This window comes from Uloborus diversus, chromosome 9 (genome assembly GCF_026930045.1).
Source record: "Uloborus diversus isolate 005 chromosome 9, Udiv.v.3.1, whole genome shotgun sequence".
Taxonomy (NCBI): Eukaryota; Metazoa; Arthropoda; class Arachnida; order Araneae; family Uloboridae; genus Uloborus; species Uloborus diversus.
The window spans coordinates 87,677,374-87,694,982 of record NC_072739.1 but is presented as its reverse complement, the minus strand read 5'-3'; the positions used below and the strand labels follow the sequence as shown (position 1 = coordinate 87,694,982).

At 38.9% G+C, this 17,609-nt stretch overlaps 1 protein-coding gene across 1 annotated transcript in view; it reads left to right on the top strand.

The window, feature by feature from the left end:
* Nucleotides 1–260: 260 nt before the first annotated feature.
* The window catches only part of LOC129229245 (conserved oligomeric Golgi complex subunit 4-like), a 45,011-nt gene continuing 27,662 nt past the window's right edge, over nucleotides 261–17,609 (top strand). Inside the window, 4 exon segments of the mRNA XM_054863510.1 lie at nucleotides 261–395; nucleotides 2,479–2,561; nucleotides 2,647–2,761; nucleotides 3,153–3,254. Coding sequence (XP_054719485.1) covers nucleotides 309–395; nucleotides 2,479–2,561; nucleotides 2,647–2,761; nucleotides 3,153–3,254 — 387 coding nt within the window. The 5' untranslated portion in view covers nucleotides 261–308.

The following is a 17,609-nucleotide window of genomic DNA, read 5'->3' as shown; positions in this document are numbered from 1 at the left end:
AAATTTGAAAGAGTGCTACCCACACGGAGGTAGCTGCTCACTTCAAATTGCGAGTTTTTATCTCATAAATTAAGAATATAATGAAAAAGGAGACTTATTCTTTTAAAAACTCATGTTTTGTGTTAAAAACGATCTTTTAATTTAATGAATACCATTTTCCTTCAATAAAAGACCTTAAAAGTTTAGTAAAAAACAAAAAAAAAAAAAAAACATATTAACGTACATCACTTTAACCGTGTGTGATTGTTAACTGATGTAAACAAAAGCGAAGTAGTGTGTCGTGTCGATCGAAAGCATAAAATAAAATTATGTTTTCCGAAATATCTGAGATAAGCGTAGAATTAAACACCGTTGAAGATGCTGAAAGAGCTTTTGAATATTACTGCACTAAAGAAGTATATCATATTTTTTACTTTTTATCATCCGTTTTTTGGATTTATTTTTGTCCTTTTAAAATATCTGATTCCTTTTTATTTTGAAAAAAGAACGATACATCACACGGCGTCCGCAATTACTTTTTGATCACCGCAGTCCGTTTTATTTTTTTTAAAAAGGTATGTGTAAACAAAAAAAAAAACTTTTTCAACACGGATCCTATTGCACACGGGTCCCCAACAGGGTTTTAACCGACAATACCAACTCTAATTTTGAAACAAAGCGGTCAATATATGCCCTATTTAGAGAGGAAAACAAAATTTTACTTAAGTCAGGGTGTTTAGCTCATATAGTTAGGGTGTTAGCATAGCAACACTGCATTTTGCTATGCTGTAGATGCTTTAGAAATTGATGTCAAAACTAAGCGGAATGACCTAAAGGAGTTTTTTGAGTTTGCTGCTAAGTTAGTTTAAAGAGCTACTAAAACTTATCCCGACACGATGTCTAAGTTTAGCTCCTGCTGTAGATCGACTCATTAAATTTTGGCCTTCTCTCATGAATTATTTTATAAGCGAGAGAGAATCCATCCCTAAGCCTGTCTGAAAACTATTGCTTTTAAGTGAAGAAAGTACAGCTGAAACATGTGAAACCAATAAGGTTGCATTAGTTTTCCATTTTCTTAGTAATGTGTCCCCCGTTTTTGAAGTTGCCAGTAAAAAACTTCAAAATGATTCTACAACTGCAGCTGATAACTTAATGATATTATGACACATTTGGCAAAACAGCTATAGAGCAGATTTGAAGATAAGTTTTATGAATCGTTCGTTACTAAAACCTTAAAACATCTAGACGGTAGAAAAATACAATGCCTGACTGAGGGATACCAGAAATTTTTGAAACAGCTGTGAATTACATGAGAAAGTAGTTTGATTTCACAGATAAAAATTCCCTTCTTGTTTTAAGACCAATGGCTTTAATGGATTAAGTAGTTTTCTGACTTGTCATTTATTGTAGAACAGTTACAGATTGAAAATAAAGTATTAGTAGATGATCTATACGATGAGTTTTCAACAATAAAGGAAGTTCTTAACAGCTTAGCTGCACAAAAAGATATGAATGTAGGCAATAAGTTGCAAATGGGGCATTAGAATTATTTTACTCATTCAGATTTCTCCATTGGCTGGTATGGCATTAAAAAACAAGTTTTGCTGTACGATTCCTTGCATTACTATTTCAGATAAAGCAGTCACATTTAACAAGAATTTTTTTTCAATAACACTGTTTAGCTTATAGCGAAGGCAAGTGAAAAACTAATTAGCACCTGTTCCTATACTTTCTTTACTGAACTTCGTTCCATTGCTTGCTTTATTTTTGAGTTAGAGTTCCTCTAAAAATGTGCTCACCCATAAACATATTGAGAGAAATCTTCCGAAAGCTATTAAAACATGGTTGCTTATCACCCCCTAAAAATACATAACCAGTGATTGCTCTCAACCTCAAAAATACCCCTCCCTCCTTCTCTCTTCGAATCCTGTCCCGTATTTACTGTTCTAAAATCTGGTAACCCTGGTCCCCAACCATTTCTAGAGTTTGTACAGTACTTACAAGTCCTTCCTTTTATATTTTGTTCTTAAAAGTACTAATAATTTCTGATTTTAATGCCCCATTTTAAAATAAGTCCTCATTCTTTACTCCGCCATTATTTCAAAAAATCATATTTGTGTTTTTCTAATAAAGCTCTTGGGACACGCGTTATCAGCTGTTACTTTTGTAAATTATTTTGTTTGAATCAATTATGTATTGCTTTAAAATATGAAAAAAAATCAAAACTACATACTATATTTCCTAATTAACTAAATAAAAGCATGTAATTTTTTTCTGTATGCCAAATTTGATTACGTAAGTGAGTTTCAGATAATTTTTGCCTTAATTTTAAATGTAATTGAGGGGGGGGGGGAGGCTCAGTAAAAATGCTTTTTTAAGCTATTCCTTTTGTTTTAAAAATGGAGAAATACCCCCAATGCAGATAATGCTTGTTTATTTTATTACTTATTTATATTTATTTATTTAAAATGCTCATTTTTACATATTTTATTTTGTTAGAAAAAAATCAATGCTGAATTGAAAAACTTCATTGAAAAACATGATCATCAGGAAAGTAAAGTCTTATCATTGCAGAAAATGCTGTAAGTGTATTTGTTAACTGTAGCTTTTGTATTGAATAGTCCCTCTCTTCTTGACTTTTAATTGATTTTAACTCCATTTCTAAAGGCCTCAATTGCAGTTAGTTCATTCGGACTCTGTGCAGCTTTCTAGTATGATAGCTTTTACTTCTGCATTAGCTGAAAATGTTAGCAGTAAAGTCAAACAACTTGATGTTACAAGAGTGAGTATACGTGCTTATTTTTTAGAATAGAGTTTTTGTTATAGTTTTGTTAAATATATGCACATGTAATCAATTTTGAAATGACTTGCTCTTTTCTAGTGATGTAATAGTCATTTATTTATTTATTTATTTTACTATATAAAGCTTATTTATTATTATGTTTACTTCATGTTGAAAGAGTTGAAACAATAATTTTATTTACTTATTTATTTTTCAGTAGTTTTATCACATTTAATCTTTTTTGAGTGAAATCTTGTTTACACTAGAATTTTGATTTTAAAAGCTCATTTTGTGCATAATTTCTATTGAATGCTGCATGTTAAAGTAATTCATTTTCTATATTTACTATATATTTTATGCATAATTATTTACTTTTTTTTTTTTTTTGCAGATTCGTGTTACAGAATGTATGCAAAGAGTTGAAGATATACTTGATCTAAAATTTTGTACAGATGGAGTTCAAACAGCACTCCAAAATGAAGATTATGAACAGGTATCTTTTAATTTGTCTTTCCTCTTTCTTAATGGATTTCGTTTGCCTTTAAATATTGAGTCAACTGACAGCTCAAGATTCAGGACTCTGTTGCAATTTTGTCAGCGCTTGCGGTGTCCAGGGGTGCCCACAGGGGAAGGTGGGGATTATGGCGCAAGTTGCGCCATCAAAATCTTTGGGGGAATTTTTTAATTTTTTAAAAATTTATTTATTTAAATTTATTTATCAATTTATTTTTAATTGAAATTATTTATTTTATTTTGTTTATTATTTTATTTGATTTATTTATTTAATTTGTGTGTGTGTGTGCATGTCATTGGAGAAGCACTGAACCTTTCTAACAAAATAATAATTAAAAACAAATAAATTAATAAAAAATATTAAAAAAAATAAATTTAAAAAAGAGGGATAAAAAATAAAAAAGGGAAAGAGGGTTGAGAAAATTGGGGGGGGGGGGATTTGCGCCATAGAACTTGGGGGGGATGGGTGTTTTGGCGCTTTCACATTGACCACACAAACTCAAAATCTTCACAAAGTGGACTGTAACACTTCTCGAAACTCTTTATTTACTTGGAGATCGGACATCTCTTGCCGACTCCCACACTCGATCACTACATAAGGCACTTCGCTTTTTGATAAGCATTTCGTGGCGTTCGCAGCGCCCTCTTTTGATGGTCAAATTTCCATATGGGCCTTAACATACCGGCCGCCTTGACATGTTTTAAGAAAACATTCAATAACTCAAAGAATTATAAAACACAGATTACACAATAAAAACACCTGGAACAATGAATACATATTGTAACGGATTCGGTGCGACTTCCACTTTCTTGAAATGAAAACACAGTTCTTGATAAAAACACAGGAAATTTATTTACACTATGTACAGGAAAGATCTTCAACAACTGCTAAATTATTCATCAGCAATTAAGCAATTATCACACAACACCGTAAACTCAACGTTTACACACGTATTTACTTCCAAATACGAAAACAACACAGCGAAATGCCTCGCTATAAACAGAGCAAAATGCTCTCCGTTCGAAATCTGAATCGAAACTCACTGTTTATCCATCGCTAACGGCTTAAATACACCGAAAAGAAATTTCTCAAATATTCCACACGCTTCTGTAAAGTAGTAGACCGTTATCAATGAAAAGAAAGAAAATAGGGGTCGTATAATTTAGCCGAATGAAAAAGGGGTTGTATATTCATTACGGGAAACTATTTACAGGTTACGTTCCTACAATAATTACTATTTACAGAATTTGTAACATTGCCCCCTTCCTAAGGACTGCACGTCCTGGGCAGTACAATCCCCAGAAAGGGTGCCAAACTTCTATCACAAGTTTACAAATATACACATTAATTAATAACTAACAGATACAGAAAACACAATAATAACAAGAAATATTACTAAACATTAAAAGCAAAAATTATCTACAACTTTTATGTTATCAACCATGGTTGTTTACGTAATACTCATGAACTATGGCCATAGTATGGGGCTAACCGATCATAATGTACAACCCTAGGTTTTGCATTAGGTGATTTTTGGATCCTCACTACGACGTCATTTAGTCGGTTAAGGACTTTGTAGGGTCCATCCCAATGCGACTGCAATTTGGGTGACAGACCTTTCCGTCGGATGGGATTCCATAACCAAACCTTGCCGCCTTCGTTGAATTCATGTCCAGTAGACCTTGTGTCGTATCGGGTCTTCATCTTCTCCGCCGCGATGCTGATTCGCTCTCGTGCGAAGTTATGAACGTCTTCCAACCGGGCCTGGAGATCCTGGATGTACTCCTCAGGCGATGAAGGCGCATCCGGAGGACGACCGAAGACGAGATCACAAGGTAGCCGAAGCTCTCGTCCGAAGAGCATCTGAGATGGGGCAAATCCGGTAGTCTCGTGGACAGCACTGCGGTAGGCCAGCAGGAACAAAGGTAGCTTCTTGTCCCAATCCTGTTGATTTCTGGATACCATAAGCGAGAGATTATTCAGGATTGTGCGGTTAAATCTCTCCACCATGCCGTCCGATTGTGGGTGTAGTGGTGTTGTCCTAGTTTTCTCAATTCCGAGAATTTGACATAGGCCCTTAAACACAGCAGAGATGAAATTCCTCCCTTGATCGGAATGAATCTGCAAAGGTGTTCCATATCTCGAGATCCAGTGTTGGACTAGAGTCTCTGCTACGGTGGTAGCCTCTTGATCTGGAATGGGATATGCTTCCGGCCATTTGGTGAAGTAGTCGATGGAAACAAGAATGTATTTGTTCCCATCAGCAGTTCTTGGTAGAGGACCCAGGATGTCGATCCCAATTCGTTCGAAAGGAGCTCCAACGTTGTACAGATGTAGCTTCCCTCTGCTTCTCTTCTTCGGTCCTTTACGAGCAGCACAGGCGTCACAAGAATGGCACCACTTCTCCACGTCATCCTTCGCCTTGCTCCAGAAGAAGCGCTCCCGAACTTTATTGAGAGTTTTCAAGACACCAAAATGTCCTCCAGTCGCACTACTATGTATTTCTTTCAGAACATCTGAAATCCTGGATCGAGGAAGTAGTAACTGCCACCTAGATGTCTTGCCGTCGTCAGATTCCCATTTCCGGTGTAGCACGCCGTTCCGTAAATGGAGTGAGTTCCATAAAGCCCAGTATCTTTTTGTTGCAGGACTGAAGATGGAAACGTCCTGCCAGCTAGGGCGTCGACTGTCACTTTCCATGAAGTCTAAAATTGGTTTTATGTCGGGGTCTTCAAGTTGATCTTTTCGAACTTGGTCATCACTCCATGGATCAGGTTCTGATGATGTTGGAGTCACTGTCACCTGATAGGCGGTAGGGCTAGTCGTTCCATACTGTTTCTCGATTCGGGAACAATAGTGGCAGTTCTCAGGACAGGGTCTCCTTGATAAAGCGTCAGCATTACCGTGAGATAACCCTTTTCGATGCTTGATCTCCATGTCATATTCCTGGAGCCGCTGTATCCATCTGGCTATCTGGCCTTCCGGATTTTTGAAGTTCAAAAGCCAAGTTAATGAGGCATGATCTGTCCGAAGCAGAAATTTTCGGCCGTAGAGGTAATGATGGAAGTGTTCTACAGCTTTCACAATGGCCAGTAACTCCTTTCTGGTGACGCAGTAATTTCGCTCCGACTTTGATAAGCATTTGCTCCAGTAAGCGATGACATGTTCATTTCCGTCAATTTCTTGGGATAAAACAGCTCCGATGCCCTCGTTGCTCGCATCAGTGTCCAGGATGAAGGATTTCTCACGCTGAGGATAGGCGTTGATGTTAAAGCCTCATTCAGTCGTAGAAATGCATCTTCGCATTCTTTGGACCATTGGAACTTCTGCTTGCTCTCCGTCAGCTTATGCAAAGGTCGTTCAATGTTGGAAAAACCCTTCACAAACTTCCTGTAGTACGTGCAGAGCCCCAGGAAACTTCGCAACTGATGGATGTTTTCGGGACGACTCCAACTCCTGACCGCAGATACCTTCTCTGGATCGGTTTGTACACCCTCAGAAGAGATGATGTGACCAAGGTAATTCACTTCCCGACGGAACAAATTACATTTGGACGGGCTTAACTTCAGATTGGCTTCCTTAAGCTTTTGCAGCACCTTCCTAAGATTTGCCAGATGTTCTTCGAAGCTGCGTCCCACGATGATGATATCGTCTAAGTAGACCAGACAGGATTCGTAAGAGAGTCCTCTTAACACTGTCTCCATAAGACGCTCGAACGTAGCTGGTGCATTGCAGAGGCCGAAGGGCATCACTTTGAACTGCCATAAGCCTTGTCCAGTTGTAAACGCTGTCTTCTCTCGGTCATCAGGGTGTATCTCAACCTGCCAGTAGCCGCTCTTCAAGTCCAGGGTCGAAAACCACTTGTGTCCGGAAAGAGTGTCCAAGGTGTCGTCTATCCGTGGAAGAGGGTAACTGTCTTTCTTGGTGATTTCATTCAGTCGTCGGTAATCGACACAAAATCTGGTGGAGCCATCTTTCTTTCGGACCAAGACGATGGGAGAGGCCCAAGGACTGGATGAAGGTTCGATTACATCATTCTCCTTCATCTCTTTCAGAAGGGTTTCAACCTCTTCCTTCTTAGCGAACGGTAGTCGTCTTGGATGCTGTTTAATAGGGGGGTGTTCTCCAGTGTAAATCCTATGCTGCGTTAAATTCGTACGGCCAACATCCTCCGATGTAGATGAAAACAGATGCTTGAAGTCGTCCACCAATTGTTCCGCAGCAGTTCTTTGATCCTTCGATAAGGGTGCACTCCCAATTAACTTCGATGTCAAGGACTCAGAAGACACAGTCTCGGGGGAATTGATTCTTCTAATGATGCAGTTTACGGGAGTACAAGTTGCTAACACTTCGCCTTTTCGGATATTCCTTGGCCTTTCACTCACGTTGGCGACTCTCACAGGAATTACATCCTTAGAAAGGTCCACAAGCGTAGATGCTACCAGCACTCCTTTTAGATTATTGTTTAGGTTAGGGTATTCAACGAGTCCAAATCGAAAACTGTTGCTTTCTTCAAGGGAGCCAGGTATTAATGATTCTGACCTTGAGGGAATCGATAAATCTGTTTGGGCTATTATTTGATGAGCGGATTTTACATCACTTTCTGCAGGGAAAACGGCTATGTCTTCTCTCATCGAGTGCAGCTCATTAGTCTTGAAGTCGAGAGTGAAGTCATATTTCTTCAAAAAGTCCAATCCGAGAATGAAGGGGTCCGTGATATTAGCGACGAATGCCGTATGATGGTAGGTGGCATTCCCAAACACTATTTCCAAGTCCACTTTACCGTCAATCTCGATCTTGTCACCTGTCACAGTCTGGAGACTTACGCGTGGCGATGCCCACAGCAGTTTCAATCCAAATTCACGAACCACATCTGTCCTAATGATTGTCACATTGGCTCCAGTGTCGACAATCAGTCTGCAGGGGTTCCCATTTACATGTGCGTAAATGAAAAGTCCATCACTGCCACTACTAGAAGAGGAAATCTGCAGAGCTCTGGTGGTGGTGATTTCTGTTGGGCTAAATGCCTTTATTTTTGGTTCTTGAAGGATTTCACCAATGTTGTTTAAAAGAAAAATCATTTTGTGACTTACCTTTTGCCATTCCGAGAGAAAACCTTGCGCGGGGAATCCCATCCACCTGCCGCCAACACTCAAATGTCCGAGTTTGAATCGGAAGTGTTCGGAAAAACATGTGGCACGCTATGATTGGTTGCCGTCATTCGGCAGATGTCGGTAAATTTCCGAAAGAGCACGTGTCGATGACGTGATGAAATCATGTTGAGGTGTTAAGTGCTGAATGCCAAATTAAATAAGAATTGTGCAACCTTTAAGCTGTGTGATTATGGAGTTGTGTTGTTCTGGCAATATGCAAATCATGTAACGTCACATTGTTTCGGGAAAGGCCGAATCTGGCTATAAATACGCAGACCGGCAGGAGCTCGATCGCTTCGTTACTGCTTCGTTTTTTTTTGCTTCTACTCGTCTCCTCGTCTTGTGTTGTCTGTGTCTCGTGAACGTGTTCGTCAAAAGTCATCCTAAATTTTTGCTATTGGCCTCTTGGTGAGGTCTGGTCTTTCCTGGAAAAGCACTGATGATGTTTTAAGTTTGGAAAGCGCGTGTTGTGATGACGTCTACCAAAGCAAAGAGTTATAAGTTTCCCTGATGTGGGTCTTTTGTTCTCCTGTGAAAGAAGATCGTGTCCATCCCTGGTACACCTTTTCCCTGATGTGGTGAACTGTTGCTCACGCGGTGTGAATCGACCTGCCTGCAATTCGTGGAAATTGCCATGCTGTCCAACGACCGGTGAGGCGTCACCATGGAACACCAACAGGACTTTTAATCCATGCATGGACTTATTGCAGACCTGCCAACTCTCCCGTTTTTCACGGGAGACTCCCGTTTTTTACTCCATTCTCCCGGTTGTACGTTTGAGTATCCATTTCTCCCGTTTTTTAAATTCTTTTCGGGTTTTTTCTTTTTTTTAAATTAAACTTAATTTTCTTTCTTAAAATAGTTACTCACAGTCCTAATAGATGGCGTTGCTACCGGTTAGTTAATCACGTGACAGCTAATGATCACTTGCTCCAATCAACTGCTTAGAATGGTAACGGATGCGGTAACCGGTTCATCATAGAACGCTGCGGTTAGTAACCGGTTACTTACCGGTCGTCCGGTGAGGCTCGTCGAACGCAAGGTGAGCGGCAAACATCCGATGGGTGCGTTCGGAGTTTCGACTGAAATGCTTCCGGAGATGGTGTTTTGGTTTAACTCTATGTTCGCACTTCCACTTCTATCTCATGCATGCGCCGTTGCCGTTTTCGCGGTATCGTTCAATTTTCAGACGCATGCAACTGCGCCGCGTGTTTTCATCTTGCTACTTGATCTACAGCGTGCGTTGTAGTTTAACATTCATCTTTAGCGATGTCTGAAAAAAAGAAATATCTACAAACTTATAATAGCGATAATACGAGTGAATTCTCTTTCATAAAAAAATCAAATAAATACTTGTTATAAGTGTTTTTTACTTATTATAGCATCGTTTAAAATCTCCCTCTTTCTCCCTTAAAGCTTTGACTGGATCTCCCGTTTTTTCTTTTCATAAGGTTGGCAAGTCTGTTATTGTAAGATCTCTTTTTCTAATTTTTTCTTCGGGGAACAAATCATTGTGTTGTAACCAATTTTCAATATGTGTCAAATAAATGTTTTTCAGTGTAAGGAATGATTCATGTTTTATTTTCTTCGGGCAGACCACTACCTCAAATTTTTAGTTGGAAATGAGTTGCCTAATTTTCAGCTTAGCTGTAGGCCATAAACCTCAAATTATATCCAACAATTTCCTTCCCTCGCGTAGCTTGGCGAGCCGGACAACTCCTTCGCAGGTGTCCTTCACTACCGCATTTCCAGCACTTCTGCTCTTGTTTCTTTTGGGCTGCTATGCTTCTCAGATGTCTTGTCAAGTCACCGAGTTGTCTCTCAAGTTCAGCGAGATGGGACGACCTGGAATCAGACTCCTCAGCTGCCAGAGTACGGATGGGATGGCGATCCACACGGGTTGCTCCTTGGGCGGCCTCGTATCTCATCGCATACACCAAAGCAGATTTCAGGTCGTTTACATCCGCCATCCGGAGGGCTTTCTGGATTTCAGGATTCCGAACTCCGTCGATGAAGTAGTTGAGTGCTAAGTTGTCTCGAACATCCGCAGGACAGTCGCAAAAAGCAAGATGAGACAGTCTCTCGACGTCGGCCGCTAGCTCTTGCAGGGTTTCCCCGGTTTTCTGGAAACGGGACTTCAACTGGAGTCGGCTGAAATCTTTCTGGCACTTCTCACCGAAGCGAAGCTCCAACGCAGATGTGAGGGTGGCGAAATCCAGGCGCTGGCTGTCCGGAAGGGTCTGGAGAATGTCCGCTGCGTCACCTCTCAGGGATGCTGCAAGATGGCAGGCCTTGGTAGCAGAGTCCCATCCGTTCGCTTCCGCCACTATCATGAACTGAGTTTTGTAAACCTGCCACGAAGTTTTCGCATCAAATGTGGCAAGTTTAATGGACGGTCGAGCAACCGATGTGGGAGCGCCAAACTGTACAGAGCTGCTTTCCACGGTCGCCAATCTCCTTTCCATGTCTTTAATTATTTCTTCCTTAAATGAGGTAAATTTCTTGTCTTCTTCTTCCAACTTGTTTTCCACATTGGCGATACGCTCTTCCACAGTATCAAATTTTTCTTCCAGAGCATCAACTTTATCTCCCATGGCGGTTAGTTGATTCTCCATCATGGTTTTCATCGACGTTAGGTCACTTTTTATTTCATTTTGACTTGTAGTAATTTTAGCAGTTAAATCACTATTTAACTGTTCCTGGTTAGTCGCCAATTCATTTTTTAATTGCTCTTGATTAGCTGCCATATCATTTTTTAATTGTTCTTGATTAGCTGCCATATCATTTTTTAATTGTTCTTGATTAGCTGTAAAACTTGCAGTCAAGTCACTTTTTAATTGTTCTTGATTAGCCGCCATATCACTCTTCACAGAGTTGATTGCATCAAGCAGTTGTTTTAATTGTTCATCCATTGCGCGAGTAATCACCATAAAAATAAAGTCCAAATTTAAAAAGTCTTTATGAAAAAAATGTCCAAAGTCACACTTACTGCAAGAAAGTCCTGAAGTAGCCCCACGTTGGGCGCCAAATTGTAACGGATTCAGTGCGACTTCCACTTTCTTGAAATGAAAACACAGTTCTTGATAAAAACACAGGAAATTTATTTACACTATGTACAGGAAAGATCTTCAACAACTGCTAAATTATTCATCAGCAATTAAGCAATTATCACACAACACCGTAAACTCAACGTTTACACGCGTATTTACTTCCAAATACGAAAACAACACAGCGAAATGCCTCGCTATAAACAGAGCAAAATGCTCTCCGTTCGAAATCTGAATCGAAACTCACTGTTTATCCATCGCTAACGGCTTAAATACACCGAAAAGAAATTTCTCAAATATTCCACACGCTTCTGTAAAGTAGTAGACCGTTATCAATGAAAAGAAAGAAAATAGGGGTCGTATAATTTAGCCGAATGAAAAAGGGGTTGTATATTCATTACGGGAAACTATTTACAGGTTACGTTCCTACAATAATTACTATTTACAGAATTTGTAACAATATGCAAATCACAACAAAACACAATAAAATTTTTAAGAAACATTTTCTGGCAAAATACATATTTTGGAAATGGATCTTTTGTATACTCCGCTTGAAGTATACACTTCTACTACTCTAATTTTGCCATCAGCACCAGGATATACCTTTTCAATTTTACCTAATAACCATTTACAGACAGGTAAATTGTCCTCTTTGATTAGTACAACCGCTCCTAGTTTGATGTTTGGTTTATTAAACATCCACTTGCACCTCTGCTGAAGTGTATTGAGGTAGTCATTTTTCCACCTTTTCCACACGTATTGTGTTACCTTTGTAACTCTCTGCCATCTACTAAGCCTTTTTTGTCGTTTACATCTAAAAGATCTGGCTCAACAATGGCGTTTATTGGTCTTCCAATTAAAAAATTACCCGGGGTAAGTGCCTCTAATTCATCGCCATCCGAAGCTAACGGGGTGAGCGGACGTGAATTTAAGATACCTTCGATTTCAACTACTATAGTCTCAAACTCTTCATATGTAAATTTAAGATCTCTCATGACCCGTTTTAGATGGTACTTGAATGATTTTACTCCTGCCTCCCAGAGACCACCAAAGTTGGGGGCTCTGGGCGGAAGGAACTTCCAGTCAATTCCCTCGGAAGCAAAATAACCCGCTAAATTCTCATCTGGTTTTTTTACTAGATTATGCAACTTTTTTATTTCTGCGTTCGCTCCAACGAAATTACCTGCATTATCTGAGAAGAGTTTAGCACATTTTCCCCGCCTACTGAAAAACCTTTTTAGGGTGGAAATAAATGACTCAGATGTCAAGTCAGAGACCACTTCAAAGTGGACAGCTCTGGTGACAAAACACACAAATATAGCTACATAAACTTTGCTCAACGAACTCTTCCTCTGATTTTTTACCTTTATCATGAAAGGGCCACAAAAATCAACTCCCGAAATGTTAAACGGAAAAGTTGGATTCACTCGTTCTGAAGGTAAGTCTCCCATAATTTGTTCCACAGTAAGAGGCTTACTCTTAAAACATGTTACACAACTGTGAACAACACGACGGCACAAAGACCTTCCATTAATGGGCCAAAATTTGTGTCGAACAAAACACAGCAAAGATTGGGGACCTACATGAAAATGCCTCAAATGATAATACTCAACAATCAGTTGCGTTAATTTAGATTTATCAGGTAAAACCGCAGGATGTTTTTCACAGAACTTAAGATTTGAATTTTTCAACCTACCACCTACGCGTAAAATTCCCTTGTCATCAAGAAACACATTTAAGGATTTCAATTTACTTTTATTAGAAATAACCTTACCTTTACTTAGGTCAGAAATTTCTGCATAAAAGGCCTTACTTTGGCATAGTTTAACCAGGGACTCCTCTGCCTCATTTAATTCTTTAGACGTAATTGCATCTGAGATCCTTTCCCTAAGCTTTCTAGCATTATGGCAAAACCTAAAAATATAACTAAGAATACGAAGTAATTTACCATAATTGTTTGTAATATTAAGAATGTCACTCAGAAAATTACGTGAATTCACTAATAAGGACACAGTCACGTTTTTCGTTTTAGTCTGAGTTTTAAATTCATCACAAAACACTGGTTGCTGTAAAGGATCATCAATAACCTCGTCGCGAAGGAGTTCCTGGTTTAGCAAGTCTGGTCCATGCCACCACAGTTTGTTGTCAAGAAGTTTACTCGGATCAAGACCTCTGCTGACCATATCCGAAGGATTGTCTTCTGAACGAATATGGTGCCACTGAAATCCATTTGTCAATTCTTGTAGAAGAGCTATGCAATTGGCTACGAATGTCTTTAACACGTGTGGATCACTTTTCAGCCAAGCCAGAACAATAGTCGAGTCTGACCACAGATGAACTTCAGAGAAACTCACTTGCAAGGACTTCATTACTCTATGGAGTAACTTAGCAAGTAGCACAGCTGCATTAAGCTCAAGTCGAGGAATGGAGATTCTTTTCAAAGGAGCAACCTTTGATTTGCTGCACAACAAATGGGTAGCTGTTTCTCCTGTAGCTGCAGTAGATTTGACGTATATCGCTGCTCCATACCCATTTTCACTAGCATCAGCGAATCCATTTAGTTGAACGTCTACAGCATCTTCGATTAAGATACATCTTTTAACTTTAATGCACTGTATTGCTGACAATGACTGAACGAAGCTTTTCCACTCCTTACTTTCTTGATCCGGCAATGGCTCATCCCATCCGATATGTAGAAGCCACAATTTTTGCATGAATATCTTTGCTTTGACGATTATAGGGCCAATCAGACCGAGCGGATCATAGATTCTGGCAATATTGGATAAAACTGCACGTTTAGTATAAATATCCAAATTTTCCAGTGCAACTTTAAAAGCAAACTCATCACACTTATGGTTCCACAAAATACCTAACGTCTTGGTTTCACTATCTTCTGTAAACGAGTAGGTTTCAGCACCTTCTGAAATATCTCTCAACAGTTCTTCATGGTTTGCTGACCATTTATGTAAGTTCATACCTCCACGTTGAAGTAAGAGTTTCAACTGGCGTTGCAATTCTCGTGCCGTAGCTATATCTGGACAACCTGTAACAATGTCATCCATATAAGTATCTGTCTTAATGACTTCCGCTGCTATGCGAAAGTCCTTCTCCTCATCTAACGCTAATTGTTTCAGCGTCCGTGTGGCGAGATATGGCGCACTAGTCGTCCCGTACGTTATTGTAGAGAGGTTGTAAACTTTAATTGGTTCATTTATACCTTCTTTCCAAACAATTCGTTGCAAATCTCTTTGACTTGGATCAATAAGAATCATCCTATACATTTGCTTAATGTCCGTTATGAAAACCACATAATGTTTCCTAAACCTTGTCATGATGGAAAATATGTCATCTTGAATGACACCCCCATTATATTGCAACAAATTTAAAGATTTTCCATTAGAAGAAGGTTGTGAGGCGTTAAAAACAACTCTCAACTTTGTACTTGTCTTTTCTGGACGATACACCCCGTGGTGTGGCAAATAAAAGTTAATGTCCGGTTCTACAGTCTCATTAACCAGCTCCATGTGATTTAAACGCTCATAATCTCGGATGAAATCTCTGTATAGCTTTGAATACCCAGGATCCCTTTCTAAGCGTTTCCAAAGCGAATTCAAACGTTTAACGGCAATTTGCTTTGATTCTCCTAAACAGCTTGGATTTTCCTTGAAAGGCATCTGAACAATGTATTTACCGGAACGGTCTCTCTTGTGCGTTTCTAAAAAATGCTCTTCACAAATAATTTCTTCTTTGCTCTTGTTTATCGCTCTGTCCTCACAAAAGGAATTTTAGATTTCCCAAAAGCTCTTAATTAGGTCAGTCAAATTATCCTCAACATCACAAACTAACCCACAATATGTTGTACCCAAAAACCCACTTTCTGATACACACCCACCAGCTACATATCCAAATATGGAATTTTGTAAAATCAGCTTCGAGTTTGAGAAATGAAACTGTTCCGTTTTGAGAAGCTCATAAAAACACTCAGCTCCTAATAAAATATCAATCCGTCTCGGTTTATTGAAATGAGGATCAGCAAGCTTGATATCTGGTGAAAGTTCCGAAAAGGGGAAATTAAAATGCTGTCCTGGCACAAGATCATTTATTTTAGAAACAACCAGAAAATCCAAGGTTCTTGAATAATCTTCTTCATTTGAAATCGTAGTTGTCAGCTTAGATTTCACAGTTACTGCAACACCACTCAAGCAAGAAACTGATACGTTTATCCTTTCTCGCTTGATCCGTAATAAATCAGCAAGCTCAACTGACAAAAAATTTGATTGACTACCATTATCCAACAAGGCTCGTGCTTTAATTAGCTTGTTAGAAGCATCGGCAATACAAACTATTGCAGTAGACAAAATGGTAACCTTATGATTTAAATCTGACACGTAATCGCTATTAAGTGATGTCCCTGCGAATTCAAAACTCTTCGCATCAGCATTTAAAGTAGATCCGATGATGGGAGAAGCACATAAATCTCCATCCCTTTCTCCCTCTAACACCGCTAAAGGAGCAGGCACTTGAGAAGGTTCAAGGTCAATTCTAGGTTTTCCCCTAACTTGTGAAATATGAAGTAGGCTGTGATGCCGTTTAGAACAAAAACTACAAGTGAAACTAGAATTGCATGATTTAGCACAATGATTAGCACTTGAAAGACAGTTGAAGCACAATTTATATCTTTTTGCAAACTCAATACGATCATGCACAGACATTTGTTTAAATGATGTACACTTATTTAAATGATGATATTGATTAGATTTGCAACACACACACTTTGAATTAGTATTTTTAACACTCACGGTCATTGTACTCGTAACCTTTTGATTTTGTTGCTTCCGCCCAATCCCAGAATTTTCAGACGTTTTCGAAGCTTGAAGAGTATGAGCATAATTCTTCAAAAATAAAATAAGATTTGACAATTTTGGTAAATCATCTTTCTTGCATTCTCTTTCCCACCACAATTTACTTGTAGAATCCAATTTCTGAAGTAATTGGTATGCCAAAATTGTTTCCGAAAAACCCTCAATCTTCTGTTCTAAAGTTTCCAAGGACCTAATGCATTCATTTACCGTATCTACTAATTTTAGAATAGAAGCAGGGGATTCACTTTGTATTGGAGAAATAGACATGAACCGTCTTAATTGAGCAAATACTTGGTCTCTTTTGTTAGAATATCTCTCTTCTAAGAGATTCCAAGCCAATTTATAGTTTGCATCACATAAGGATATTGATTGAATGATTCTCAGAGCTTCCCCATGAAGCGATAACTTTAAATACGAAAGTTTTTGAGAATCCGATAAGCTACTGTTCTTATGTATACTAGCTAGGAATAGATCTCTAAAAGACAACCAGTCCTGAATGCTTCCGTTAAAAGAAGGAAGATTCATTTTTGGTAGGCGAACACCTTCACATGGTTTTTCCTCGGGTTTAGGAAAGACATTAGTAGAAACAATAGTCGGCAACTTAGACATTTTTTGCTTAACTGCAACCCATAATTCATCAATACTTTGTTGAACCGAGCATTGTTCATCAATAAATATATCAATATCTTTCTCTTCACAAGTTTCAAATATTTTCTCAAAAACATTAGAGCATACACTTTCAAATTGAGTGCACTTTTTCTCATAGAGCTCTAATTGAATTTTATCGAAAGAGCCTTTAGCTAATTCATTAGATGCCCTTGTAATACCCGATTTAAGCACTTTTTTATGTACTAAAATGACATCCATTTTGACACAATTATTTAATTAACATTTGATTATAAATGCAATAATAAATCTCCTACCTGACAGCTCTCGGACGACTAGTGGCACTTTAATCCGCTATTGTCCCTATCAGCTCAATATTTGCACTGCACTGTTAAAAAGGATCCGAAGCTGCTACGGCTCCGTACGGACCACATGTTTTGGCGCTTTCACATTGACCACACAAACTCAAAATCTTCACAAAGTGGACTGTAACACTTCTCGAAACTCTTTATTTACTTGGAGATCGGACATCTCTTGCCGACTCCCACACTCGATCACTACATAAGGCACTTCGCTTTTTGATAAGCATTTCGCGGCGTTCGCAGCGCCCTCTTTTGATGGTCAAATTTCCATATGGGCCTTAACAATGGGCACCCCTGGCGGTGT